The 27,591-nt window shown below is 35.4% G+C and overlaps 2 protein-coding genes across 5 annotated transcripts in view; one reads left to right on the top strand and one right to left on the bottom strand.

Moving 5' to 3' along the window:
* mrvi1 (murine retrovirus integration site 1 homolog) overlaps positions 1 to 27,369 on the bottom strand; it is a 128,500-nt gene extending 101,131 nt beyond the window's left edge. For 2 of the 4 annotated variants that reach the window (XM_073907507.1, XM_073907508.1), the window contains exons 1-17: positions 24,495 to 24,661; positions 22,115 to 22,296; positions 21,930 to 22,037; positions 19,721 to 19,901; positions 17,654 to 17,712; positions 15,662 to 15,716; positions 15,018 to 15,179; positions 13,758 to 13,875; positions 13,614 to 13,664; positions 11,021 to 11,098; positions 10,887 to 10,943; positions 9,367 to 9,426; positions 9,207 to 9,262; positions 7,710 to 7,803; positions 6,573 to 6,655; positions 4,521 to 5,016; positions 2,630 to 2,762 (exon numbers count right to left, since the gene is read on the bottom strand). In XM_073907507.1, the coding sequence (XP_073763608.1) occupies positions 2,630 to 2,762; positions 4,521 to 5,016; positions 6,573 to 6,655; positions 7,710 to 7,803; positions 9,207 to 9,262; positions 9,367 to 9,426; positions 10,887 to 10,943; positions 11,021 to 11,098; positions 13,614 to 13,664; positions 13,758 to 13,875; positions 15,018 to 15,179; positions 15,662 to 15,716; positions 17,654 to 17,712; positions 19,721 to 19,901; positions 21,930 to 22,037; positions 22,115 to 22,286 (1,963 nt within the window). In that variant the 5' untranslated portion in view covers positions 22,287 to 22,296; positions 24,495 to 24,661. Of the gene's footprint in view, positions 1 to 2,629; positions 2,763 to 4,520; positions 5,017 to 6,572; positions 6,656 to 7,709; positions 7,804 to 9,206; positions 9,263 to 9,366; positions 9,427 to 10,886; positions 10,944 to 11,020; positions 11,099 to 13,613; positions 13,665 to 13,757; positions 13,876 to 15,017; positions 15,180 to 15,661; positions 15,717 to 17,653; positions 17,713 to 19,720; positions 19,902 to 21,929; positions 22,038 to 22,114; positions 22,297 to 24,494; positions 24,662 to 25,125; positions 25,298 to 26,246; positions 26,298 to 26,786; positions 26,904 to 27,265 lie in introns of those variants that run through there. The other 2 variants (XM_073907506.1, XM_002662998.8) reach the window with 2 other exon arrangements.
* A 35-nt stretch (positions 27,370 to 27,404) lies between these two features.
* The window catches only part of ctr9 (CTR9 homolog, Paf1/RNA polymerase II complex component), a 36,784-nt gene continuing 36,597 nt past the window's right edge, over positions 27,405 to 27,591 (top strand). The window contains 1 exon segment of the mRNA NM_001083583.1: positions 27,405 to 27,555. Coding sequence (NP_001077052.1) covers positions 27,511 to 27,555 — 45 coding nt within the window. The 5' untranslated portion in view covers positions 27,405 to 27,510.

Here is a 27,591-nt window from a genome sequence, read left to right as displayed (position 1 = left end):
AAAGAAAAACGGAAAAACGGCCGTTTTCTCCATTTCCTTTATTCCGATTGAAAATGGAAAACAAATGAACAAAACGTACACGGACCGTTTTGCCCCCAGTTACCAAAATGGCACAATTACAATCAAAGCATAAAATGAGCAGATTCATACAGTTATAAAAAAAAAAAAAAAACATTTGTGGGATAAAATGAGCTGAAACTTCCCGTACACAGTCTATGGACATCAGAGATTTAGTTTTCATCTTGTTAAAAGGGGTTAACTCTAAGATTGATCAAACAGATTTTAGGCAATTGTGTGATATAAACAATGTTTTTAAAACGCAATTTCTTTACATAATCTTATCTCCATGAAACAAAGAACAAAGCATCAAAACAGCAAGTCAGTTTCACTTCAGTTGGGGCTACTAATTTGATAAGCAAATGTAAAACCTTTTGCCAATCACATAATTAGCAGGAAGAAAAGGAAGCAAAAACAGTGTTTGCATAAACTATAGAGTTTTACACACACAACTGCCATTTATTACTGAGCTAACAAACAGCATTGTATGGCTTTCCATAAAGTATATATACTAAATCAGAGGATTCAACATGATTTAGGCACAATACCACACGTGTGAACTGAGAATCTCTATTTCCTTGAACTCTATAAACAGCACACTAAGCAGCTGCATTTAGGCCAAAGCCACAGAACTCCCCACAGACACGGCAGGAAGACGATTACGGCATGAAGGAACACACATAAAAAATAAACGGAGCATGAAGACAAGAACACAAATATAAAAATACATATATTTTCGTGCGAGTGGAATAATGATGCTAAACTTTCAGCTCTGAAATCACAGGAACAAATTACATATTCAAATACACTCACCGGCCACTTTATTAGGTACACCAGTCCAACTGCTCGTTAACGCAAATTTCTAATCAGCTAATCACATGGCAGCAACTCAATGCATTTAGGCATGTAGAAATGGTCAAGGCAATTTGCTGCAATTCAAACCGAACATCAGAATGGGGGAGGAAAGGTGATTTAAGTGACTTTGAACATGGCATGGTTTTTGTGCCAGACGGGCTGGTCTAAGTATTTCAGAAATCGCTGATCTACTGGGATTTTCAAGCACAACCATCTCTAGGTTTTACAGAGAATGGCCTGAAAAAAAGAAGATATCCAGTGAGCGGCAGTTCTGTGGGCACAAATGTCTTATTGATGTCAGAGGAGAATGGCCAGATGGTTCCATCTGATAGTAAGGCAACAGTAATAACCACTCATTACAGCCGAGGTCTGCAGAAGAGCCTCTCTGAACGCACAACACATCCAACCTTGAGTCAGATGGGCTACAGCAGCAGAAGACCGCACTGGCTGCCACTCCTGTCAGCTAAGAAAAGAAAACTGAGGCTACGATTCGCACAGGCGAACCAAAACTGGACAATATGTTGCCTGGTCTGATGAGTCTCGATTTTTGCTGTGACAATCGGACAGTAGGGTCAAAATTTGGCATCAATAACATGAAAGCATGGATCCATCTTGCCTTGCATAAACGATTCAAGCTGGTGGTGGTGCAATGCTGTGAGGGATATTTTCCTGGCACACTTTGGGCTCATTAGTAACAACTGAGCTTCGTGTTAACGCCACAGTCTACCTGAGTATTGTTTCTGACCCTGTTCATCCCTTTATGATCACAGTGTAACCATCTTCTGATGGCAACTTCCAGCAGGATAACGTGCCATTTAACAAGCATAAATCATCTCAGAGGTGACACAGTGGCGCAGTAGGTAGTCCTGTAGCCTCACAGGAAGAAGGTCACTGGTTCGAGCCTCAGCTGGGTCAATTCGTGATTCTGTGTGGGTTTCCCCCACAGTCCAAAAACATGTGGTACAGGTGAATTGGGTAGGCTAAATTGTCCGTAGTGTATGAGTGTAAATGAGTGTGTCTTGATGTTTCCCAGAGATGGGTTGTGGCTGGAAGGGCATCCGTTGTGTAAAAACGTGCTGGATAAGTTGGCGGTTCATTCCGCTGTGGCGACACCAGATTAATAAAGAGACTAAGTCGAAAAGAAAATGAATGAAAGAATGAATCATCTCAGACTGTACTTAAATGGCTTCCACAGTCACCATATCTTAATCCAATAGAGCATCTTCCTCTCTTAGGAATATTTCCAGTACCATGTTGAATCTATGCCACGAACGATTAAGGCAGTTCTGAAGGCAAAAGGGGTTCCAACCCAGAACTAGTAAGGTGTAACCAAATAAAGTGGCAGATGAGTGTACATTCAAATAGAAAACAGTTATTTTAAATATAAAAAAAATATTCAAAATGCTACTGGTTTTGCTGTATGTTGGATCAAATCAATAAAGGATTGGTTAGTAACTATATATATTTGCAACTTTAGTGCTTAATCATGGTACAAAGATGCTGCAATCACAGTAAAACAAACTAGTTGTGTGGAAGCTAAATCATGCTGGAAACATGCTAGCAGTATGATTAATCCTAGTAACCAGCAGCTATCTATCTATCTGTCTATCTATCTGTCATCAGGCTTAAAACTGCTAAAACTACTTCAGACTTTAAGACTGTCATAGTGCCAAACAAATAAGCAACCTTTATATATAATTTCAGATGTAAAGAATACCTTTTTGGGATGAAATCGAGTGCTCTCGTGTGTTCTCCTGAGTGACCAGCTCAGGAGTGGAAAAGGTTGTGACGACAGGTGAGCTATAATCCACAAGGACGCCGGTGGCTATGGTTTGAGATTTACATAATGACTAGGACAAAACAAAGACAAGTATTTTCATACTTTATATACACTGTAAAGTTATAACTGCACTCCAATGATACAGCAAATGTGACTTTCAGCACGCCAGTGGGTATTCATCACAATTAAATATCGCTGTTAGTTATACCAACAACAAATAATATTTCAGATTTAACCTTAATAGAGTCATGCAGTAGATTCCAAAATAAGTGTCTATCATAAGGTTATTTTAGGAAGAAAAGTGAGTGATGAATGGCCACTGAGGCATTGGAAATCTAATATAATTCTAAACCACATATTCAAAGTCTAAACAACTACATTCTTGGCTAAAAAAAAAGTCTCAAAAATATATAATAGTGAATTTAGTCCTGATTTGTTCACTTGTTTAGAACAGAACCTGACGCAATGATGAACAGTGCTGTTATCACTACGAATGTACCGAAATGAAAATTATGGGCCAAAACCAAACATTTTGGATGCACTTGTCCAATAACCGAAAACTGCTTTATTTTATTCTTTATTTAATAAAAGGATATAAAGCAATTTTGTAATACTTTTTCAAAATTTAACTCAATAACCTAAATTATACTGATAAAAAATAAATAAATAAAACAAATAAATAAATAAACAAATCACAAGCCAATAAAATAACGAAATTTTATAGACAATTCAAAGTCAATTTTACCAGCATTGCCAGCACAGTAATTGCAAGCAGCAGAAACAACTTTAAGAAATTATGTCCTGTTGGCACATTATTCGAGTGGACCAGCTAGTCGTCAATGCACACAATTTCTCTTGCACTATGTTCTGCATAACAACAAACTGCCCTTGTGGAGCACAAGCCATTATAATAAATGGGTTTCATAGTGCAGGCCTTTCCTTGTCCAGTGTGAAAGCTGCCATATACTGAACTGCAACAACAGCTAAATAAAAGAGTGAAATTGGAACACTACTGGTTACGCCCCATTCACACGGGGCTTCAGCGTCAACGCTTGACTGAAGGCGTCTTAAGTTGCACTGCAAAAAATGCTTTTCTTACTTAGATTTTTTGTCTTGTTTCTAGTCCAAAAATCTACAAATTCTTAATTCAAGAAGTATTTTCTAGACAAGCAAAACATAATGTCTTGTTTTAAGAAATAATATGCCAAAATTAAGTGAGTTTTTCCTTAAATCAAGCAAAATAATTTGCCAATGGGGTAAGCAAAATAATCTTGTTTTTCGATATGTGATAAGATTATTTTGCTTACCCCATTGGCAAATTATTTTGCTTGATTTAAGGAAAAACTCACTTAATTTAGGCATATTATTTCTTAAAACAAGACAATATGTTTTGCTTGTCTAGAAAATACTTCTTGAATTAAGAATTTGTAGATTTTGGACTAGAAACAAGACAAAAAATCTAAGTAAGAAAAGAATTTTTTGCAGAGTGGGGCTGAAGTGATCGTTATAGAAGCGTCAGCCAATGAAATTCAGTCAGCAATAAGCCACTGTCTAGCTGGTGTATTTGCATACAGCAATCTGATTGGCTGACGCTTCCGTCGGCGCTTGAAAAGTTGAGCTGGTCCCAACTTCTGTAGCGAGCAATGCCTCTGAAGCGGCGCCGACGGATCCACAATGCAGTTCGGCAACGCCTGACGTCACCCATTCAAAGTGAATGGGAAGCGTTGACGCTGACGCCCCGTGTGAACGGGGCGTTAGAGTGGCAGTCTGGGTAGTTTTTTGGTTTAAATTTTTTGACTTAAAAACTTAAAATGCTATTTTAACATACCTGTGCGTTCTCCAGGAGAGTGATTTGACTCTCAGTGGCTTCGCCTCTGCTCAGTGCTCTCTCCATCCTCATGCTAATGGCCTTTATTCTCTCCTTCATCTTCTTCTCGCAGCCCATAAGCACCTGAGCTGCCCGTAAGACCTCCGTCACCATGTCCTCCACTTTCCTCAAGGACTTCAGCATGTCTCCTGCAGCCAGATGCTCTTCTGATGAATCTGTGACCATAGCCACATCCCTAAACTGAATCAGAGGGTCTTCAGATGTGCTTGTTCCCTGGTCTTTGAGAATCACCCTCGTGCGCTCCACCTCAAGGATTTGGAGGCGTTTCTGCATGTCTCGTACAGCTTCTTGTGGGTCTTGCACGGTCTGGTTTATCTTGCCGTCTTTACCCTGGCCCCTCCACCAAGTGATGGCCGCTGCTATGTGGGCTTCCTGTGTTTGATGCTGGGCCTTGTGCAGTCCATGTGGAGATTCAAGAAGCTCCAGTTCTTTCAGACTGGAATTCAGATGGACGACATCTGTTATATAAAGCAATGTTAAAGTGCCCCCTTATGCGTTTCTTTTTTTGTTCTGCGACAACTGGAAGTTTTTATTTCAACAAATTAATATTGAGTAGGGGGCGGGGTTTAATTTTTGCTCATCTCTGACAAACGAGTAGGAAGGGTATGGCTAAGCATAAGGCTGTTTCTCAATATGCTTTTTAAGCAATCTTTTTTTTTGTTATTTTTTGTATTGCATAACAAGAACAATAGTATACAAAAAATGAGGAATACAATGAGTACAATGTTTTTCACATCAAAGGAACAAATCAGTAAAAATAACAAAATAAATAAATAGATAAATAAATAAATAAATAAATAAATAAATAAAAAATAAATAAATAAATAGATATAAATAAATAAATAAATAAATAAATAAATAAATAAATAAATAAAAATTACAAGGGATCTAAAAATTACACAAAAATTGGTATAAAAAAAAGGATTCCAAAATTGCATACATTCTTATAGCTTTTTCATTTTTTGTGTCTCTTAGGGTTCCGATATAATGCCTGAGATCAATTTTAAGCAAATGAAAATTAGGCTTATCATTGGACCATTTTTGTTTGTGTACATATTTCCCACATATTATCATTAAACTAATCAACAAATTTTGCTCCAAAGTTATGTTATTATTGTTGTAAATCAAAAAAATATCTTTACAAGAAAACTGAATTTCTAATTTTGTAGCTTTAAATATAAGATATTCAACATCAAACCAAAACGTTTGAATATATGTGCATTCAAAAAATAGATGTTTATCAATTCCTTCTCTAATTCACAAAAAGTGCATGTAGTTTCCATTTCTCTAGCAAATTTAACAACTTCTTTCACTGGATAAATTAAATGTATTAGTTTATATAACACTTCCTTAACTTTATTGGTGAGATAGTATTTACTAGGCAAGTTCCAAACTTTTATCCACTCAAAGTTTAGTTTCAATACTCAAGACCGCAAGAGCAGAGGACAGGTGAAAGCTCCCAGATGTGTTCTTAATATCAAGGATGCACCGATGCAGACTTGAGCGCAAAACTGTCTCGAGAAGTCCCAGAAGTCATTGCAACTGAATAAAAAAGGTGGAAAGCACAGCATTTGATATAGATTTATTATTAAAGTTCTCAGGAGTTTCCCTAAATGAGATGGTTAAAGTAAACATTAACATAGAAATCTTAATAAAGGCATGTACTAAATGCTGCAATGCTTAAATAGTTTTCTGTTAGAAATACGTGAAGGTCATGTGACCCTCTGAATAAACGCAGCATCTCTTTTATCACAGGAAGCGTTCTCTGTTTTTGCAGTCTACTGAGTTCGCTCTTCCGAGGTAACCTAGCAAGAAATCTCCATAAGAACACAAGTGAACTGTTTAACCGCTTCACATGTATAATGATCTATGTAAAATTGCAGACTCTTTACACTCACAAGCAGCTAGATATATTGCACACTACGTGAAATGTATGATATCCGAAAAATCATAATTGGGGCACTTTAAATGGCAGCAGAAATAACTCCTTACAGTGTCACCAGCTCTTGTCTAGAACTTCCATGCTGTTGTTGGTCTTGCAGACACTTCTCACTTGCGCAGTTGCCAACTTTATCCTGAGGACGAAGAAAGAAAACACTATGAAATTAAATAACATGTTTACATTTTTTTTATCAAGCAGAAAGTTTATTATCACTGCAGTTACAATGTAGTATTTATTTTATTAATAATATTTAGCTGTTCTTATATAGGGTTTCTGCAGGTTTCATTCATTCATTTTCTTGTCGGCTTAGTCCCTTTATTAATCCGGGGTCGCCACAGCGGAATGAACCACCAACTTATCCAGCAGATTTTTCACGCAGTGGATGCCCTTCCATCTGCAACCTATCTCTGGGAAATATCCACACACACACACACACTCATACACTACGAACAATTTAGGATTAGGACACCCACGGGAACGCAGGGAGAACATGCAAACTTCACACAGAAACACCAACTGACCCAGCCAAGGCTCGAACCAGCGACCTTCATGCTGTGAGGCGACAACACTACCAACTGCGCCACTGCGTCACCCCTAAAATATTTCATACTGATTATATTGTTGAACTAAAGTAAATATGGGTCCTGGTGCCCCAGAATAGCGACAAGGATGCTACTGTCGCATGTCATAATTTTGCCAAGTATGATGCGATCATGGATTAACATCTATGTTGATCCTGGAACTTCATTTTTGTTCGAAAATGTAATCCATACCTATACTCCCCAACCATAACTGTAAATTAACTGTAATTATTATTAAATTATTCTTATAGAGGAGAATAATAATTGAATAACAATTATGTAGACGTGCATAAACCTTACTGACTTAAATTGTAAATGTATCCCTTAATTCTGTTTGGCAGATTAGAATATTGTTCCATGATCAACATACATGTTAATCCAGGAACATGTCCTACTCAGTGAAATCAGGTTGGTGCTATACAGTCAGTAAGCGCCATGTATAGCTTTGGGTGTACGGGTGTATGGCCATACACATTTTGGGTGTACACTTATATACCATTCACTATAAATGCGCTATATAAATGCACATTACTAAAATATAGCTTTAAAACATAATAATGTGTTCTTTTATAATTCATAACCTATTAAAAGCAGATAAACTGTTACCGGTTGCGCTTCCTGAATCTCTTGGTGCAGTGACTGATGGTTTGTCAGACCAGTCCTGTGTGGACCACAAGAGCTGATGTGGTATTTATTTAACCTGCCAGTTCAAGCAAAGTTCAAACAAAGCCATTAAAGTCAACATTGGATAAATTAGTTGTCTGACCTCACAATCATCACATAAAATTGCATAATTACCAGAAAATGTATTCTTTTTCAAATGAGTGATGTTTAACAGAGGAAAGAGATTTTCACATTATTTACTATATTATTTACTCTAGATGACTTGCCTAATTAACTGAACTTGCCTTTAACTTACTAACCTAAAGCCTTTAAATTGTACTTGAAGCTGAATGCTAGCATCTTGCAAAATAACTAGAAAATAATATGCACTGTCATAATGAAAAAGACAAAAGAAATTAGTTATTAAACTATTATGTTTAAAAATGTGTTAAACATACTCACTATTAATGTTAAACAGTACTTGGGAAATGTTTTAAAAGAATTTAAAAAAAGGATAGAACAACAATGTGATTTCAGAACTTGTGGAGGTCATGTAAATGAATATAATAATGAACAATTATATATATATATATATATATATATATATATATATATATATATATATATATATATATATATATATATATATATATATATATATATATAATATATATATAAACATTAAAATGCTTATGATTAAAATATGACTATTAAAGAAGGAAGACAAATATAACACTTTGTTAGTGGATTATGCTCTTAAAATGTTTCATAATGGCACACACACACAGTTAAAGTCAGAATTATTAGTCCTCCTGAATTATTAGCCCCCCTGTATATTTTTCTTCCCCAATTTCTGTTGAACAGAATTATTTTTCAACACATTTCTAAACATAATAGTTTTAATAACTCATTTCTAATAACTGATCTATTTTATCTTTGCCATGATGACAGTACATCATATTTTATTAGATATTTTTCAAGACACTAGTATTCAGCTTAAAGTGGCGTTTAAAGGCTTAACTAGGTTGATTAGGTAAGCTAGAGAGTCATTGTATAATGATGGTTTGTTCTGTAGACAATCAAAAAGGTATTGCTTAAGGGGGCTAATAATATTGACCTTAAAATGTATTTTTTTTTTTTTATTAAAAACTGCTTTTATTCTAGCTGAAATAAAACAAATAAGACTTTTTCCAGAAGAAAAAAAATATTATAGGAAATACTGTGAACAATTCTCTGCTCTGATAAACATAATTTGGGAAATATTTGAAAAAGAAAGAAAATTCACAGGAGGGCTAATGATTTTGCCTTCAACTAAAGCTCTCAAAACAAAAAGCAAGCTAAATTTGCTGTTTACCAGCACAGTCAAGCGGATATTTCTGGGATATTTTAATTGCTCAGGCAATCATTTAAGAGCATATAGTAGTGGTTCAATTTTGTAGTGACTGATTTTCGCTGCTAATGAAATGACAGACTGATACAGAGGAGATCGGTGGTGTTTACCTGAAGAGTGCTTGCTGTGAGTGCTCTTGTAGCCTCATCAATTCTGACTGCAGGCCCTTCAGATGCATTAGCAAACAAAAAACACCATTACTGAACAGTCAAACCATTCTTTCACAAGTTCATGCATGCAGACTCAGTAAACAATGAAATAAATAAATACCTCAATGACTTTGTGACTTTCAAAATGAGTGTCCCGGAGCTTTTCCAGCAGGATGCATTTCTATGTGGAACAAACATCAAGTGTTATAGCCTATAGAAATCCAAAAGTTGGCACAACACTGTTTATAGGGTTAAAGTCTAACATCATAAGTTTAAAGGAACGCTCCATCTAAATAGAAACAAGCTCATTTTACAACTCCCCAAGAGCTAAACTGTTTACTTTTACCTTTACTTTTATCTTTTTCCGGTTCTGAGCACCTTTAGCTTAGCTTAGCATATATCATTGAATCGGATTAGACCATTAGCATCTCACTCAAAAATGATTATTTTCCTGTGAAGAGCTTTAAAATGTATTTTGTATTCAGTGTCCGACATAATCTCAATAGAAACATGGAATAAGGGGGGAACATATTGTAGCTCCTCCCCTTTTAAAATAAAACATGCAATAGCGTTTTGTTTTTATTACAGCTCTGGCAGTGAGAGACGATGAGCTTAATTGCATCAAATAAAAAGAATCTTAAAGGGGGTGGGGCATGTAAGACACTTGAGAGCATATGATTAGTCAAGATTTGATGAGAGGACGTGAAAAAAAAAAATCATTGATTCATTTAGGTGGAAGAGACAAACTACAAGCTTTGAATGTTTATCAGGTTTATAGGTTCTAAATGTGTATTTTGTCATTGTATTGCATACTAGGTTATACCCTGCAGCCATAGGACATCAACATGACGTCATAATGATGTTGTACCCCAATGTCATGGGGATGTTGGATGTTGTTTGGAAATGAAAATCCAGTTGACGTCAATGTCCAATGTCCAACCTAAAATCAACCAAATATCAACGTCTAATCATGTTACACCTTGACATTATGTGGATGTTACCACTATGACGTCTATCAGACATTGGATATTGGTCACTTTCCAACACAACCTAAAATCAACCAAATATCAGAGCAATTTGACGTTGTTATTCATTGTCAAAATAAATTTGTCCTGTCCTTAGACGCTTACACATGGAATTTTGGTCACCTGACGTCATGACCTAAATCTAACCTAAAATTAACATCTTATGATGTTGTGTGGCTGCTGGGTAAATATCATTAAAACTAACATACTGATACTAGCATCTAAAAACATTATTTTAATTGTATGGGACTTTTAAGGGTTAAGGCTCGACTCTTCTGTAGTTATATCATGTACTAAGATGGAAAATGAAAAGTTCAATTTTAGGTCCTTAGTACACAATGTAACTACAGAAAAGAGTCAAGCCTCTAAAAAGGAAAATTATATAGGAAAGAAATAAGAAAGAAACGCTTGTTTTTATTTTTGTGAGCAAGATGCTAATGGTCTAATCTGATTAAATGATTTATGCTAAGCTAAGCTAAAAGTGCTCCCACCATACCCAGAGATCAACTGAATGCTTTCAAAAATGGTAAAACTCAACTGTTCAGTTCCAGGGCTGTTGTAAAATGAGTCTATTTCCAAAAAAAAATAATAATAATTTGACTCTCTTTAACATCACCTTTGTAAGCTCCAGGTCTTTCACAGCCAGTACCAAATGCGATTCTTCTAACTCTCCCTGCAAATGTTAGTAGAAATGTTTATTATAAAATTCCTTCTGTGGCCAGAAAACTGCACACTGGAAGATTCTCTCACCCTTAATTCCGAGTTTTCTTTTCTCAGTTTGTTCAATCGATCTTCAGCGAGATTCTTCTCAAGAGTTAATTTTTCATTCTGTGGAAAAATATTGCACGTAGCATATAGTAGATACTGATAAATCATTATTTAAATGAAGATCACTACATTGAAAATTACATAATACGCTCATTCTGAAAACGTAGCCCTATATAGGTTTCTAGAGATCGCGAATTATGAAGCCAGAAGCCGTATGGATTTTGTTTTTCGCGGTATGACGCCGTTCCTTTTCACTATGTATATCGGCGGACTTGAGAAGCAGAGAGGAGCTGACCACGACGACAGTGTTCGAGTCTGGTAAAGAATGGTTACAAAAGAGCAAGTAAGACAAAAATACAAAAACAGAAGCCAAAAAATAAACAAACAAGTAAATAACATGGTGAGAATGTGGTAAAATCTGAAAACATGGTAAAAATCAGGTAAGGACTTTTTCTTTTTTTTTTTCTAGATTTTGAAAACTGTCGGTTGAATTTAGGGAAGTGGGTGGGCGGGTCAATCTGTGCTTTTGAAAACACTATTGGTTGGGTTTGGAGAAGGAGGAGGGTGGGTCAGTCGATTGGTCAGTCAGTTGGTCATTCAGTCATTCGACAGCAGCCTCTGGTGGATTTGAGAACAGCAGGCGTGAATGACACTCCCGAGAGAAATTTGAGATCCGAAAAAGCATACACAGCGGCCTCTGTTGGATTCGCAAAAACAAAAACTGCAAACAAAAAAAAACGTAGCCCCTGGGACATATTTGGCGCTCTCTAGAAATATGTATATAGCAGTACATTTTTAGAATGAGCCCGAGTTGGTAAATGACACACAGGTTAAGAATTTTTTTTCTTCAATGTAAACATGCTCTTGTCCCGCATCTTTTAAAGTGCTGCGCACATGAGGGCTGCATTTATTAGATGCTGTGTCAAGTTAAAAGTTCTTTAGCTTTCACACACATGGCAGCTCGTCACTGTTAGTTCCATAGCAGTGGGCTAATAAGAAAAGCTTGGATGTGGGACAACAGTTGCAAGTTTCTGTTTACAGGCGCTTTGTGGCTGTGTCCGGATACTCTCGTGCTTTATTCCATTTGAATGAACACTTACTCTGATTTATATGATATAATAATCATTTAATACTTTAACTTGGTCAAGAACATGATTTTTACAGGAGTCCTGTAGGCAAATGAGTGTCTTAAAGATGCACTTGAATGCATTTAATTGGGCAAGATTGGATGAGACGACACAAAAACAAATTGTGTGACAAATTGCAAGCTTTGGATATTTAAATAAGGTTTATATCTTCTAAATGCAAATTGTCCCTGTTTCGTAGAACACTAGGTTATAGATCTCATTAAAACTAACATAAAAATGTTTACATCTAAAAAACTTTATGTAATGTGGACCACAACTCCCATGTTTTCATTTTCAGTCTTTGCATAATCAAACTATAGCTGCGTCCTAAATCGCATACTTATGCACTATTCTACGCCCTTTTGTTGTATAAATAGTGTAAGTAGTGTGTTCACACTGAAAACTCTAAAAATAATAGGTGCTCTTTAATTACCCGGATGATGCACTCATTCAGCCGCTAAAATGAAGTGTGTAATGATGGACACTTCACACACTCAACGACCTCAGGTTTGCTTACGTAGCGGAAGGGGCGGAGCTATCAGGCGCACATGTTGGATAACTTTATTTGTTTTGGATGGTGACAGCAAAATTCTCCTACGAGAGTGATTATAGCGCGTTCTGATGGTGAATGCGGTTATACTCACGGCAGGTATTATTTGATAATTTGGTCTTTATTTTACTTATTTGGCAACCGTCAAACGTCATCAGGGAAACTGTTTGAATTTCCGCTTAGTAAAAAAACATTAGTGTGCCATTTGGGATGATACTACATACATATACTATCCTGTTGAGTGTGTAAGTGCATAAGTACATAGTGCATAGTGTGCCATTTGGGACGCAGCTTATGACTTTGTTTGTTGTGCATTTGCACCCTCTAGTGGCGAAAATTACATAACATGTCTTAAAGCAGATAGACTATACTAAGTGAAAATGGGAACAAATTATTTCACCTTGACACATCTAAATGGGCCCATATTTTATGTGACAATACAAAAGTGGGAAAAAATACAGAGATTACTGAGAAATATTGATCACGTTTGTAAGAAAAGAAAAAGGTCCCACTTTATATTAAGTGTCCTTAACTAATAAGTACTTACACAGGAATTAATAGTTTGTTACAATGTACTTATTGTGTAAAAACATGTATTTAATGTGTACTTATGCTTGATTAAATACATGTATGTAATTACATCTGTAACTAACTTTTGTAACTACATTTGTAAATACACTGTTGACTATCCCTTACACCTTAACCCACCCTTAAACCTACCCATACCACCAAACCTGTCCATAACCCAACCTCTATCCCCACTCAAAAGCACCACAAGTGTTCTCAAATACATTATAAACACAGTAAGTACATTGTATTTATTTTTTTGAGGTAAGTACATAGTAGTTAAGGACACTTAATATAAAGTGGGACCAAGAAAAATATTTGTTGTCCATACCTTTTCTTCAGTTATCCTGAATAACGCTTTTAGCTGTTCGCAATCCTTTATCTAAAAAAACACGCGTAAAGTTATTGTGTGGGAATAGTCATTAATACAAATATGTTCCTCTGTGTTAGTAATGCTGTAGTGAAGTGATCATACTAATGTGCAGTTGCTAGCATGTGCTCGTGCTGCTCTCTCCTGGCTCTCTCTCAGTGCACATCTGCATTCATCCAGCTCCTCTGACAGAGATCGAGCTCTCACCACATACAGCTGAGCACTGCGGACACACAAACCAACACTGAATAATCAATGTATTTAGGTAAATAAATACAGTGCTCCGCATAAATGAGTACACCACATTTTGAAAATTAATATTTTTATCCATACCTCAGTGAATATAGGTAATACATTTTAATGCATTTGAAAAAAAACTGATTTATTAAACAGTTTTTTTTTATTAAAATAATATTTTAGTCTCTGAAAATCTTTATAAATAGAAAAATAATACATTTAAATGAATGCGAAATATTGGAAAAAATTACAAACTACAAAATTTCATCAATATGTTTTGTTTCTCTTGAATTTTGCTCTTTTAAAATTGTTTTGCTTAAGATTTTTCGTTAACATATAAATTTGGATGTACTTATTTTTTACCGATAACATAAGTTATTTTGTTATATTATCTCCAGATTTGGCTTCAGTACTTACTAATCTAATGTATATGCACAAATATAATATTGTAAGGCATCCTATAAAAAAAAAATATATTAATTTAAAAGAAAGATTTGTGAGGGGTGCACTCATATATGTTGATCACTGAAAGTGCCAATAAATATCTATATTGCTTATTTATTATATTATATCAGTTATTTGAAGGCAATAATATGTTAAGTACAAGTGTAATAATACTAGTGCTTTTAGATCTCGTGTGTTGGTCCCCATGAGGAAAACAGCTCATGTAAAAAAAAAATGCAGATTGTTTTCAAGCGTAGGGTTAAGAAAAGATATAAATTGAATTGTTATATTAAAAGATATTATTAAAATTATGTCATTATGTCTAAGGGAAGTCCCCATAAAACCTGAAAACACACGTGTGTGTTTGTGTTTATTTATGTATGAAAAATATATAAATTAAAGAAATAATATATACATGAATAAATAAATGTATATGATTTAAAACAAAACGAAAGAAGCTTAAAAATAAGTAAAGAACTAAACATCAAGACATTTTATTAAGAGTCTTACCAACTGCCTCAAAAAAAGCTTAAAAAACAAAAGTCTAGAAAAATGTTGGTATGAGGAAGTCAAAATATATTTTATGACCTGTTCTAGGCATGTAAATTAATAAAATAAAAGGCAACACATTCATTTCTCTTCATGCTAATTATACTGCAAAATTTCTAGTGAAACAGTGTAGACCTGGCCAGTTTGGTGTGCAGCTCTGACACCTCGAGGCTGAGCGTCAGGATTGTGTCTTCACACTGAGAAACGTTCCTCATCAGGCTGCTGTTCTGCTCCTTCAGTCTGCGCTGTGTGTGTTTGAGTTCCGCCACCAACCCTGACAGATCTGCAGGCTCACTGCTAAAAAGAAAAGTGAGAAAAAGTGATGAAAGTGAGGCAGAGGTAAACAAAGTGGTTTGTAGAACTAAAACTAAAATAATAAAGCATTATTTAATGTGTTTTCTAGCATGAATAAAAAAATAATACATTTGTTAAAGCATTTATTCACTTGTGTTAATGTTAGCTAACGAAAATAAAGTTCATAATACACGGTGCATAATGTTAACAAGCATGAATATGTATTTTAATAATGCGCAAGTAAATGTTGAGCTAAATGCTGTACAACTATTCTTCATTATTAGCTTATTTTGGTAAATACATGAACTAACATTAACTTAAAAACCTAATTGCAAAGTCTGACCAGAATTTTTATCTTATTTTGTTTCTAATTTTCACTATGACCAAATAAGTCAATGTGTAAATATGTTTATTTAAAATAAAAGCTACTTTTGTCAAACTATTTCTGTAGACTTTAAACAAAACATGCAGTAAAACGAACTGACCATTCATCTCCATCTGTATATGTGGCCTCAGTTAAAGGAAGATGACGTTCGGTCCCTGTGGAGACAATGTAAGACTGCTTTAAGAGTGCAGTTTAAAATGTCAGTTTTGTAAATGTCAATTTCTAAATTACACTAGAATAATAATAATAATAATTATATATATATATAATAATTTCAGTAAAGACATTTTTAATATTACAGCTGCGAAAAGTTTGTATTTATCATTTATAATGTTAGAGCTAATGACGTGGTGGCGCAGTAGGTAGTGCTGTTGCCTCACAGCAAGAAGGTTGCTGGTTCGAGCCTCGGCTGGGCTAGTTGGTGTTTCTATGTGGAGTTTGCATGTTCTCCCTGTGTTCGCATGGGTTTCCTCCAGGTGCTTCGATTTCCCCAACAGTCCAAAGATATGCAGTACAGGTGAATTGGGTAGGGTAAATTGTCTGTAGTGTACGAGTGTGAATGAGTGTGTCTGGATGTTTCCCAGTGATGGGTTGCAGATAGAAGGGCATCCGCTGCGTCAAACATATGCTGGATAAGTTGGTGGTTCATTCCGCTGTGGCAACCCCAGATTAATAAAGGGAGTGAGCCGAAAAAAAGAAAATGAATATTAGAGCTTTGAAAAGTTTTCCAAATAAAAACTGAAAATAAGTCGGCACCAGTGGTGTAGTGGTTAGTGCGTCGACACATGCACTCGGATGCTCACGACGACCCGAGTTTGATTCCACCTCACGGTCCTATGCTGACCCTTCTTCCCCTGTCTCTGCTCCCCATGCTATCCTTTCAATTCTCTCTACTGTCCTATTAAATAAAGGTGAAAAACCCTGGAATATACTATATATATTTCATACTATATATGAAATAATAAAATAAATAAATAAATGTATAGTTCTGTCTCGTTCTCGAATCTGATTGGCTGGTAGCAGTGCGATTTTCAGCAAGATCAGAACTTCTACAGCCTCCTCACCCTTCTGTATCACTCCGCCCACATAGAGTGACAGCAGATCAATAAACCCATTACAGTTTGACAAATATTGCAGCTGTTGGACAACATAATGTACTTTTGAGGCTTTTTAAGGCAAGAATGTAGTTGTTTAGATTGCAACTTTGCATTGCCATCCACAAGATGGCGACAGAGACCGCATGATAAGCCCTTAGAGGAGGAAAACCTCAGCGTAATTTTAAATGACAGCTAATCAAGTCATTAATTAACTGGTGAGTGACATTCTAAGTCGATTTCTCTCTTTTGTATATTATAGTGCTATATTAATACCACAGCAATTTTAAAGGTTTGAGTGTAAGATAGGACTTACATATGTATGTTTTTTGGGCCACTCTTTGTACAACCCTGAGTTACATTTTGGTTTGGCATCTGTTTCTAAAGAGTCTCCTGTTTTCTTTACAGCAGACTAGTTCAGTAAACAGAAAGAAAGAAGAAATGCCCGCATGTGTTTAGCATTTTTCCTTATCACTAACACAACAGTAATCTGGTAGTGTTGGAGCTGCTTTGGCTTTTTCAGGGTTAATTATTGTGATCTGACTGCAACAGAGAAATACTGGGAAATCTCAGTAGCATGATGGCATTTCATGCAGTTCAGCCTTATAATATGCCTATATAATGCCGTAAAATGTCAGCAAAATCACTTGTTTTGTCATCACTTTAGATATTACGCTAAAGAATCATTCAAACACTAGCTCCAAAGTGATGTTGGTGAAGTAGCAATGGTTTCTGCTGTTCTGACGTCAGGCAGTATTTTGAAAATGTTGGCAACTGCTAACATTAATAGCCATAGGAAAACACAAACTGACCAGTTTCCAACATTCATTTCAAATATATTACTTACTGTGTGTGTGTGTGTGTGTGTGTGTGTGTGTGTGTGTGTGTGTGTGTGTGTGTGTACGTGCCTGTGTGGTTTTAAACAGGTTTGAAACAAGTGATTGTTTGTGAACTATCCCTTTAAGCAAGCAATTAATCACTATTTATTATCCACTTACCCATTATAGGTGATTTTCTTAAGGCTGATTCTGTTGTGTTGTTTTTGTCCACAGAAGCTCTGTAAGTAATGATGAATAGAGGTGATTGAAAAAAGAATAAAATGAGAAAGGTATGATGAAATTTCAATTAATGGCTGTTTGCAATACTATGTATTTTCATGGATCTATGATATGAAATGTTAATGTACAAATGGAATTAAACATATATGTCAAAGATGCCTCATGTACAGTTGAAGTCAGAATTATTAGCCCTCCTGTTTATTTTTTCCACAATTTCTGTTTAAGGAAGAGAATATTTTTTTTCAACACATTTCTAATCATAATAGTTTTAATAACTCATTTCTAATAACTGATTTATTTTATCTTTGCCATGATGACAGTACATAGATACTAGTATTCAGCTTAAAGTGACATTTAAAGGCTTAACTAAGTTAATTAGGTTAACTAGGCAGGTTAGGGTAATTAGGCAAGTTATTGTATATCAATGGTTTGTTCAGTAGGCTATCGAAAAAAATATATAGCTTAAAGGGGCTAATAATTTTGTCCTTAAAATGTTTTTTTTTTTATTTATTAAAAACTGATTTTATTCTAGCCAAAATAAAACAAACAAGACTTTATCCATACTTCATCTAGACTTTATCCAGAAGAAAAAATATTATCAAACATACTGTGAAAATGTCCTTGTTCTGTTAAACATCATTTGGGAAATATTTAAAAAAGAAAAAAAAATTCAAAGGGGCAAATAATTCTGTCTCTTATATATCTCATGTAAAAAGAAGAGATAAGTAAAGGAATAAGTAAGAAATAAGTAATGGGGTGGGTAAATTAATAAGCTTGTGCTTCATCCCGCTCCATTTCGACCATGATGAAATATATTTTTGTTTAAATAATTGTTTTATGAATGATTTTTCTGTTCAAAATAAATAACTCAAAATAAAAAAAGGTAAAAAAATGAAATTCAAATTTATATCACTTTTTTGTAGCCTATCAATTTTAAAAGTTTTGTAGCCTATCAATTTAAAAAAATGTAAAAGGTTATTTATAATGGGGCCACAGGACGGCGTTGTTCAGTTTTAACAACGCCATAATATTTTACGGTAAAAAAAAAAAAAAAAAAAAAAGATGTCAGGGGGAGGTAAGTATAAACAATAAACAGGATTGAAGGATTCGTATTTCTGCTTTCCAATACGTCTCATCATGGACCAACGTTTATCCTTTTCATCATCCTGTTTCTCATTATTTTTATTTCATATAATTATATGATTATTTGAATGAGTATTTAACTTTGAATTGATTTTAATTAATGAATAAGTTAACACATTGCTTAATATAAAAATGTTCAGTGCATTTGCCTGTTTCTTTAAAACTATTTTCAGAAGCCACCAAATTAGGTCAGAGGTCACGGAGACCTTGAGGGAACTGTTTCTATTGTTATTTCTAGTAGTTAATACTATCTAAAATAGTATTGATTTACCAGTTTTGATAAAGACGGCTGGGAGTACACTCAGCCTTGGATAAGAAACAGATTTTACTTTAAGTGTGTGTGTTCAATTTGATTGTGGATCCGTTTCACAGGTCTGGAGGGATGTCTGACATTTATGCTTATGATATTGTTTAGAATATACGCACAAACCCCACGTGGAAATTTTCCAAGTCTATCAGTGTTTTAACCAATCATGTTAGAACACCAAATATGTATGACGCAGTTAATGACGTTATGTGAGAGTATAATTGTTATCGATTGGTGATTGTAAGCAGAGCGGCCTAGGAACTCATTGCGAGTGTTAAAGCTGGCTTCTGCTGATGAAACTGCAAACTATCTTCAGTAAACTTCATTTATTTATTTAAATCTGACTCCGGCTCTTCTTCATCTACCAGACTGGTCATTCTTTGGGTCAAACTTTATACCATCCCTACAGTATAAACATACAAACTGTACAAAATATAAAATCACATAAATACATTATAAAAAGGACACATTTTTAAAGTGTGTAGGGCTTTCGTGTTTAAAGAGTCTTTGGTGCTGTTATCATATAGCGCCGTTGAGTTTGTTCTCGTGTTTCTCACCCGTCTTGACAACATTTTCTGATCCACTCCCTCATAGTGGCATGAAACTCGTCTCTGCTGACCGGAGAGTCCTGCTTCTCTGGGTCCAACATGTGTCGTAAACTGGTTATCTTGTCCTGACCGGAGCTTTGGAGCGTCATGGCCTGAAGATACTGAATCACGGTGGAGACCCGAACCTCTCCTGAAGGAAAAAAGCAGAGGTAGCTATTATATATAAGACTGTTTAGAGGAATGGGGACTCTGTAGCCAAATGATTTTGATGATGAAAAAAAAAGTGCAGTTTAATGTGAACAATTTATTCCATATGTTTCTTCTGGTGGTTCTTGAAATCGTGATAAACTAAAATTTGGATTTATAAAATAATTTCAATTTCAGAAAAATGTATTCTATTTTTTTCCATGAAATTATTTAGCAACAACAAAGTGTTTCACATTGTTCCTAAAAAGCAATAATATACAAGCAGAATTTTTTAATTATATTGAATGTTGAACATTGCGCAGTAAACAAGCATATAAGATTGGAGTAATGATGATAAACATTAAGCTTTAAAACAGAGGAATAAATAACATTTTAAAGATAATAGAATATTATATTTCACAGACACAAAACATTTCAGAATTTCTTGAAGAAAAGAATATCCAAAAGAGCTCAATGTTTGCAGTGCAATTGTCTATATTGTCAATTTATATTAATTAAATGTGCCTTTGCTAAATAAAAACAAGTATTCTATTCTTTCATACAGTTTAAAACAGAATCATTTTTGTAACATTTAAATTATTTTTCAAATATTTCCAATGTGATGTTTAACAAAGCAAGAAATGGTTTTAAGAGTCAGAGGATTTTCTGGAGAAAGTCTTATTACCTTTATTTTGGCTGGAAGATATATATATATATATATATATATATATATATATATATATATATATATATATATATATATATATATATATATATATATATATATATATATAAAGTTGAAGTCAGAATTATTAGCCTCCCTGTTTATTTTTTTTAACCAATTTCTGTTTAACGGAGAGCAGATTTTTTTCAACACATTTCTAAACATAATAATTTTAATAACTCATTTCTAATTGATTTAGTTTATCTTTGCCATGATGACGGTATACAATATTTTACTAGATATTTTTTAGAAAACTTCTATACAGCTTAATGTCATATTTTAAGGCATAACTAGGTTAATTAAGTTAACTAGGCAGGTTAGAGTAATTAGGCAAGTTATTGTATAATGATGGTATGTTCTGAAGACAGTCAGAAAAAAATTAGCTTAAAGGGGCTGATAATTTTGTCCTTAATATGGTGTTCAAAAAATTAAAAACTGCTTTTATTTAAGCTGGAATAAAACAAATAAGATATACTGAAGAAAAAATTATATCAGACATACTGTGAAAATTTCCTTGCTCTGTTAAACATCATTAGGGAAATATTTAAAGAAGAAAAATAATTCAATGGGGGGCTAATAATTCTGAATCAACTCTATATATAGGTAGCACGTTCACCTCTCCACAAGAAGGTTGCTGGTTCGAGCCTCGGCTGGGCTAGTTTGCGTTTCTGTGTGGAGTTTGCATGTATATAAATATATATATATATGTAAATATAAAACTCACTGGCTCCGTTACACTCACTTCTATCCCGGACGAGCCCCCAAATGTAACCCACTGGTACTACTGCGCCCAACCTAGTCTGAACTGGGATCGATCCGGCAATTCTTTACATGGGAGTTGGTTGCTCTAACAAAGAGTCTGTCGCTAGTGCACCAATATTATTAGCACCCTTAAGAATTTAACTGTTCACTAATTAACATATCTTGCCTAGTTAAACTATTCAACTTCATTAAGACACCTATACATTGCAATTTAGGCTGAATACTAGTACCATGCATAATATTAATATATTAAGCACTGTCAGCAAAGTAATAATGTTTTAAAATGTGTTAAAAACTCTTCTCTCTGGTAAACAGCCCTTGGGGAATATTTGAAAAATAATACGATAAGTTTCACAGGTGGGCCAACATTATGTCTTCGCAACTGTAAATACATATCTACACCGATGCAAAAAAAAAAAAAGCAAAATAAGAGATCTCTTGACAATGGTCTGATTTATCTAGATTTGATGATTGCAGTTTAAGTAAAATAAAAAGACAAAATGCTTTTTTTTCTAAGAAATCTGTTAAAGGAAGGACAGTGAATACCTTTTCCAGAAGTGTCACATGCTTCAAATGTTATATTCAAGAGTTCTTCCTCTGACAAGCCATTAGTGTCAGCGCAGTCACTCAGATCTCTGTTTTCTGATGAGAAATCTACAGCAGTGTAAAGACACACGTTCAGATACAGTAACTGTAGTCATAGCTGCACATTCAGAAGATCCACAGCTGACCTTCACTGTTCTCCAGCAGATGGCAGGGATCCACAGAGTACGTCCCGGAGTCGGTGGAAAGGCTTGGGACGCTGCATTCATGACAGTCGTGATCACAGGAAACGAAGGAGGAGATACCGGGACCAACATCATCTAAATGACTCTGATGTCCAGCTGAATTTGCTGAAGCCATAGCAAGTGCTCTGTAAAAACAAAATAAAACAAAAAAAGATTAATTTCTGCCCAGCAATAATATTTTTAGAATAATTAAACACTGTAAAAATGTTAATAAAATAAATAGAAATTTAATTTCCCAGAGTTGCGGCTGGAAGGGCATCCGCTGCGTAAAAACTTGCTGGATAAGTTAGCGGTTCATTCCGCTGTGTCGACCCCTGATTAATAAAGGGACTAAGCCGACAAGAAAGTGAATGAATGAATGAAATAGAAATTTATAATTGCTGCAGAGCTTTTTGAGCTGACTCAACTTAATTCAAGTCAAGTGCTGTAAACAGAAAGAGTCATCAGGAAAAAGATCAGCGGCACGTTGCATTATAAGTGTAAGTTGAGTCAGCTTTATTTTTTACTGTGTGAAAACCAGTTTGGTAATCCAAAATGTTTACTTTTTGGCAAAGATTAATCATTAATTAATTACATCCAAAATAAAAGTTTGTTTTGACATATGTGTAACGGATCAGAGAGAAGACAAAGTTGGATTAACAGAAAGAATTTATATTTAATGAAACTTAAAGAGCCCATATTATACATGAAATAGGGTCATATCTTGGTTGTAAGAGTCTCCAACAACAGTCTAATATGCATGCAAGGTCAAAAAACACTTTCATGGTCTTATAATCTGCATTTATTTTTACCTAATTATCCCAGCGACTCCCGTATGAATCGTCCAGTGATTCATTTGTTCCCAAACCCCTCCTTAGCGCGGAGCTAATCTGCGCTGATTGGACCGATGACAGTCTGTCGCGATTGGTCGACTGCCTTCAGTCAGAGAGGGAAATGGCCAATAGCTAATCAGCAATTTAAAAAGTAATCACAGTTCATACACGCTCGATAGTGTATGCGTGGATTTTAGCTGCCACACTATGGCGAGTGGATAGTGCTACGGATAACCGAACGAAGGAGACAGTCGTGTACTCGCCATACCACACACACACAAAAACACACACACACCTCCGGATGACAACGCTCCCGCTTCCGCCCGCACCCGCCAGGTTTTAGCCTGAGAACCCGCTCCGTTTTCTGCCCGCCGCGCCCGGTCCCGCTAGAGCGGAGAACACAACCAAAAATCACCCAGTATACAGTCCAGACAGCCAAGCTGTCTGTATAAACACATACACACAGCACAAAGCTCGTTCGTTCGTTCGCTCTCTCTCTCTCTCTCTCGCTCTCTCTCATACGCTCTCTCATACCAAGTAGACTCTCTCTTTCTAATTCACATAGCAATATCCGTGATATTGCTAGACAGCCCGCTCCCGTCCCAAATTAAACCCGTTACCGACCGCTCCCGCGATTTATTCGGAAATTTATTCCCGCGGCTGTCCCCGCGCCAGATTTCTGCGGCGCGGGAATAAATTTCCGAATAAATCGCGGGAGCAGAACTCTAGCACGGAGCTCCATAAACAAACAGCACGTGTCGCGTTTTTAACGTGACTTTGCACGCGATAAGATAATATATCCAGTTAACCTGATACAGTACACGCGGTTACAAGTAACAAATCACAACTAAATACATTTGCAAGCTAGAGTAAACGAGGCAACAACTTTAACCGCACGTACTTACACTTGAGAAATGGAGGAAGAAACCCATCCTGACGTCCATCAGTTACTCTTTACTGATCCTTCCTTTAACAAACTCAGATGAAGTATTCTTTGTAGCATGTAGCTTCCAGAAGTTTCCAACTGCTTGGTTATAATGCTGAGGTTTCATCTTTGGGTAGAGACTCAATATATCCATCTGCAGTGTGACTTCAATCAACCGGCATGTTTGTGTGTGTGTGTTTGTGGGTGTGTGTATGTGTGTGTCTGGGTTTCTGCGTCAGAGGGCGGGGCCTCAGGTTTGAAATCTCCCGGGTTTGCGCGTGCACATGAATAACTTGGTTTCGTTCGTACGTCATGGCGAAACACCTAATGAATCTTGATCAAGGCGACTCGTTTGAAGCACTATGAGTCGACTTTTTTATAGATGAATCAACAGTTTTAAACACTGTACACTAACAGATTTAAGCCTTAGCTGGATACTTCACTTCACTTAGAGCTGTGTTACACACTACATGGAGGGGAATTTTCAAAAACCCATAATATGGGCTCTTTAAACAACGTAAAGGAGGGTTATTCAGAATAGAAGTATCATCAGTACCAACATATAAGAAAACAAAACAAACATAACTTCAGGTGGTAACTGAAACAAGATGATTCCAGTGGAGGTAAACACGGCACAGGATTAACAGGACAACAAACAAGATGACAAACAAATTGATGAGCCGACAGGATACAATGACAGGTGAATGCTAGGCTGAAAAGAAAAGAGTCCAAGAACTAACTAATAGATCAGACAGCGAACGAGTAAATGTTCCAGGCTTATATAGTGTGAGAGAGTGATAAGCAACAGGTGTGAAAATAATTAGTATTCTGGTGATTGAGGCTGTGCAGGCGCAGGAAATGAATCTGACGGTCCGGAAGGATTCCTGACAGTATGTGTGTGTGTTATTTGTATTTATGTACTTAATATACTTATATTTATAAAACTATACAAAGCAAACTTGTTAGATATTTTAATTTATATATAAATTATGTCATATTTTATATCTAAATAAAAAAAAAAACATTCATTCATTAATTCATTTCGGCTTAGTCTCTTTATAAATCTAGGGTCGCTGCAGTGGAACGAACCGCCAACTTATCCAGCATATGTTTTTTACACAGTGGATGCCCTTCCAGCCGTAAGCCATCACTGGGAAACACCCATACACTCTCATTCACAAACATACACTATGCACAATTTAGCTTACCCAATTCACCTGTACCGCATGTCTTTGGACTTGTGGGGAAAACCGGAGCACCAACCACGCGAACACGGGTGGAACATGCAAACTCCACACAGAAATGCCAACTGACCCAGCCGAGGCTTGAACCAGCGACCTTTTTCTTGCTGTGTGCCGATTGTGCTACTCACTGCTTCACTGTGACACCCTATAAATAAACATTTTCTCAAATATGCGCATGTATGTGTGCACTCGTTTGCACAAAAAAATACTTTGCTCCTTGTTCAAACTACATATTTAAAAAAGCCAAAACAATGCAATTCTTGAGATTTTTTTGGTACAACCTAATTGTTTTACATTCAAACTACATAAATTTGTCAGGTTAACTTAATCGATTTGTATTGGGACAACATGAATGAATTGTGTAGAACCCTACATTTTTTACAGTGTGCATTTATTTATATATTTAAATAAATAAATGCAGTGCATACATACAGTTGAAGTCAGAATTATTAGCCCCCCTGAATTGTTAGCCCCCCCCCCTATGTTTATTTTTTCCTCAATTTCTGTTAACGGAGAGAAGATTTTCTTTTCAACACATTTCTAAGCATAAAAGTTTTAATAACTCAGTTCTAGTAACTGATTTAATTTATCTTTGCCATGATGACAGTAAATAATATTTGACAAGATATTTTTCAAGACACTTCTATACAGCTTAAAGTGACATTTAAAAGCTTAACTGGGTTAATTAGGTTAATTAGGAAGGTTAGGGTAATTATAGGCAAGTTATTGTATAATGATGGTTTGTTCTTCAGACTATTGGAAAAAATATAGCTTTAAAGAGCTAATAATTTTGTCCATAAAATGGTTAAAAAAAAAATAAAAACTGCTTTATTCTAGCCGAAATAAAACAAATAAGACTTTCTCCAGAAGAAAAAATATTATCAGACATACTGTGAAAATTTCCTTGCTCTCTTAAGCATCATTTGGGAAATATTTAAAGAAGGGGAAAAAAATCAAAGAAGGTTTAATAATTCTGATTTTAATATTGTATATAATTCTACAATCTTTTATTTTGGATGTGATTATAATAGAAATATTTATTACACATATTATTATTTATTATACATCCTAATTTCATTAGAAGAGGTACTTACATGTTCCAGAGCTACTGAAGATTAACTGTGTTCTTCTGTTGCATGGTTTTGCTAAATAAATAAAAATGTTAGTGACAACAACTCAAATAATAGAATTATGTGCAACATCCGTCTTGCTTGAAGATCTCTGTGCTTGTAAAAGCAACAGCAGCTGATCCTTTGCCTCTTTTTATCATAGACGCACACTGGCACACATCAAAACCAGATGACATAGTGACCCTCCCCAATCACCCTCCATTCACTACCTGTGTGCTGCAAGCAGGATAGGACAATGTTGTAACGAACCATTTTAATTAACATTCGACAGTTTTCCATATCAAATGATTCCAGGCCAGCACTCATCACTGTCAGGACCGCCCACTAATTGTCCTGGTCCATTTATTATTTAATACAAATAATAGTAATAATAATAATAATAATAATAATAATAATGATAATAATAACGTTTAAACACATTTTAAGATTAAATAAAAACAATAACTACTATTATTATTATTATTTATTTTTAATTTTGTCATCTATGTCTGGTAGCACAATCACCTCACCGCAAGAAGGTCACTGGTTCGAGCCTTAGCTGGGTCAGTTGGCAATGGCATTTCTGTGTGGAGTTTGCATCCTCCGGGTGCTCTGGTTTTCCCCACAAGTCCAAAGACAGGCGCTTTAGGTGAATTGGGTACTTAGACTAAATTGTCCGTAGTGTATGTGTGTGTGTGAGTGTGTATGGATGTTTCCAAGTGATGGAAGGGCGTCCGCTGCGTAAAACATAGCCTATGATGGATAAGTTGGCGGTTCATTCTGATGTTCCGACCCCTAATTAATAAAGGGACTAATCGAAAAAAAAGAAAACGAATGAATGAATAATTATATAACTGTATTATTATTATTATTATTATTATTCGTAGTATAAAATCGTACTCAATCTAATCATTTTAAACACCCTTTAAGTCTTTTACATTTTTACTTACATTTATATCTGTATGTTTTATTATTGTAATTGTGCGTTGATCATTTAAAATTACCTAGAGGTGGCATAAAGTATATTAAAAGGTTGAACCAAGGCAACTTTCCCACCCCAAAAAAGATCCCGGATACGTCAAGCACGTGCTTTTATTTTGAAGGGCCTGACTGCTAACCCGGAAGTGTAGAGTATTTTGTTGTTCAGGTTCGGTCGGTGTGTGAGGCTGCTGCTGTTCATCACCACTGGATACGAACAAGTACAAAAACCCAAATCTGCGCTATCGGGTTTGAAGCTTGAGTCGCAAACATGTCTCGGGGATCCATTGAAATCCCTCTGCGGGACACAGATGAGGTTTGGACTCGTTTTATCTCCATGATGCCGAGAATA

This window comes from Danio rerio, chromosome 7 (assembly GCF_049306965.1).
Source record: "Danio rerio strain Tuebingen ecotype United States chromosome 7, GRCz12tu, whole genome shotgun sequence".
Lineage (NCBI taxonomy): Eukaryota > Metazoa > Chordata > Actinopteri > Cypriniformes > Danionidae > Danio > Danio rerio.
Note: the sequence above shows the minus strand (reverse complement) of the source record. Positions and strands in the feature narration are given on the sequence as shown.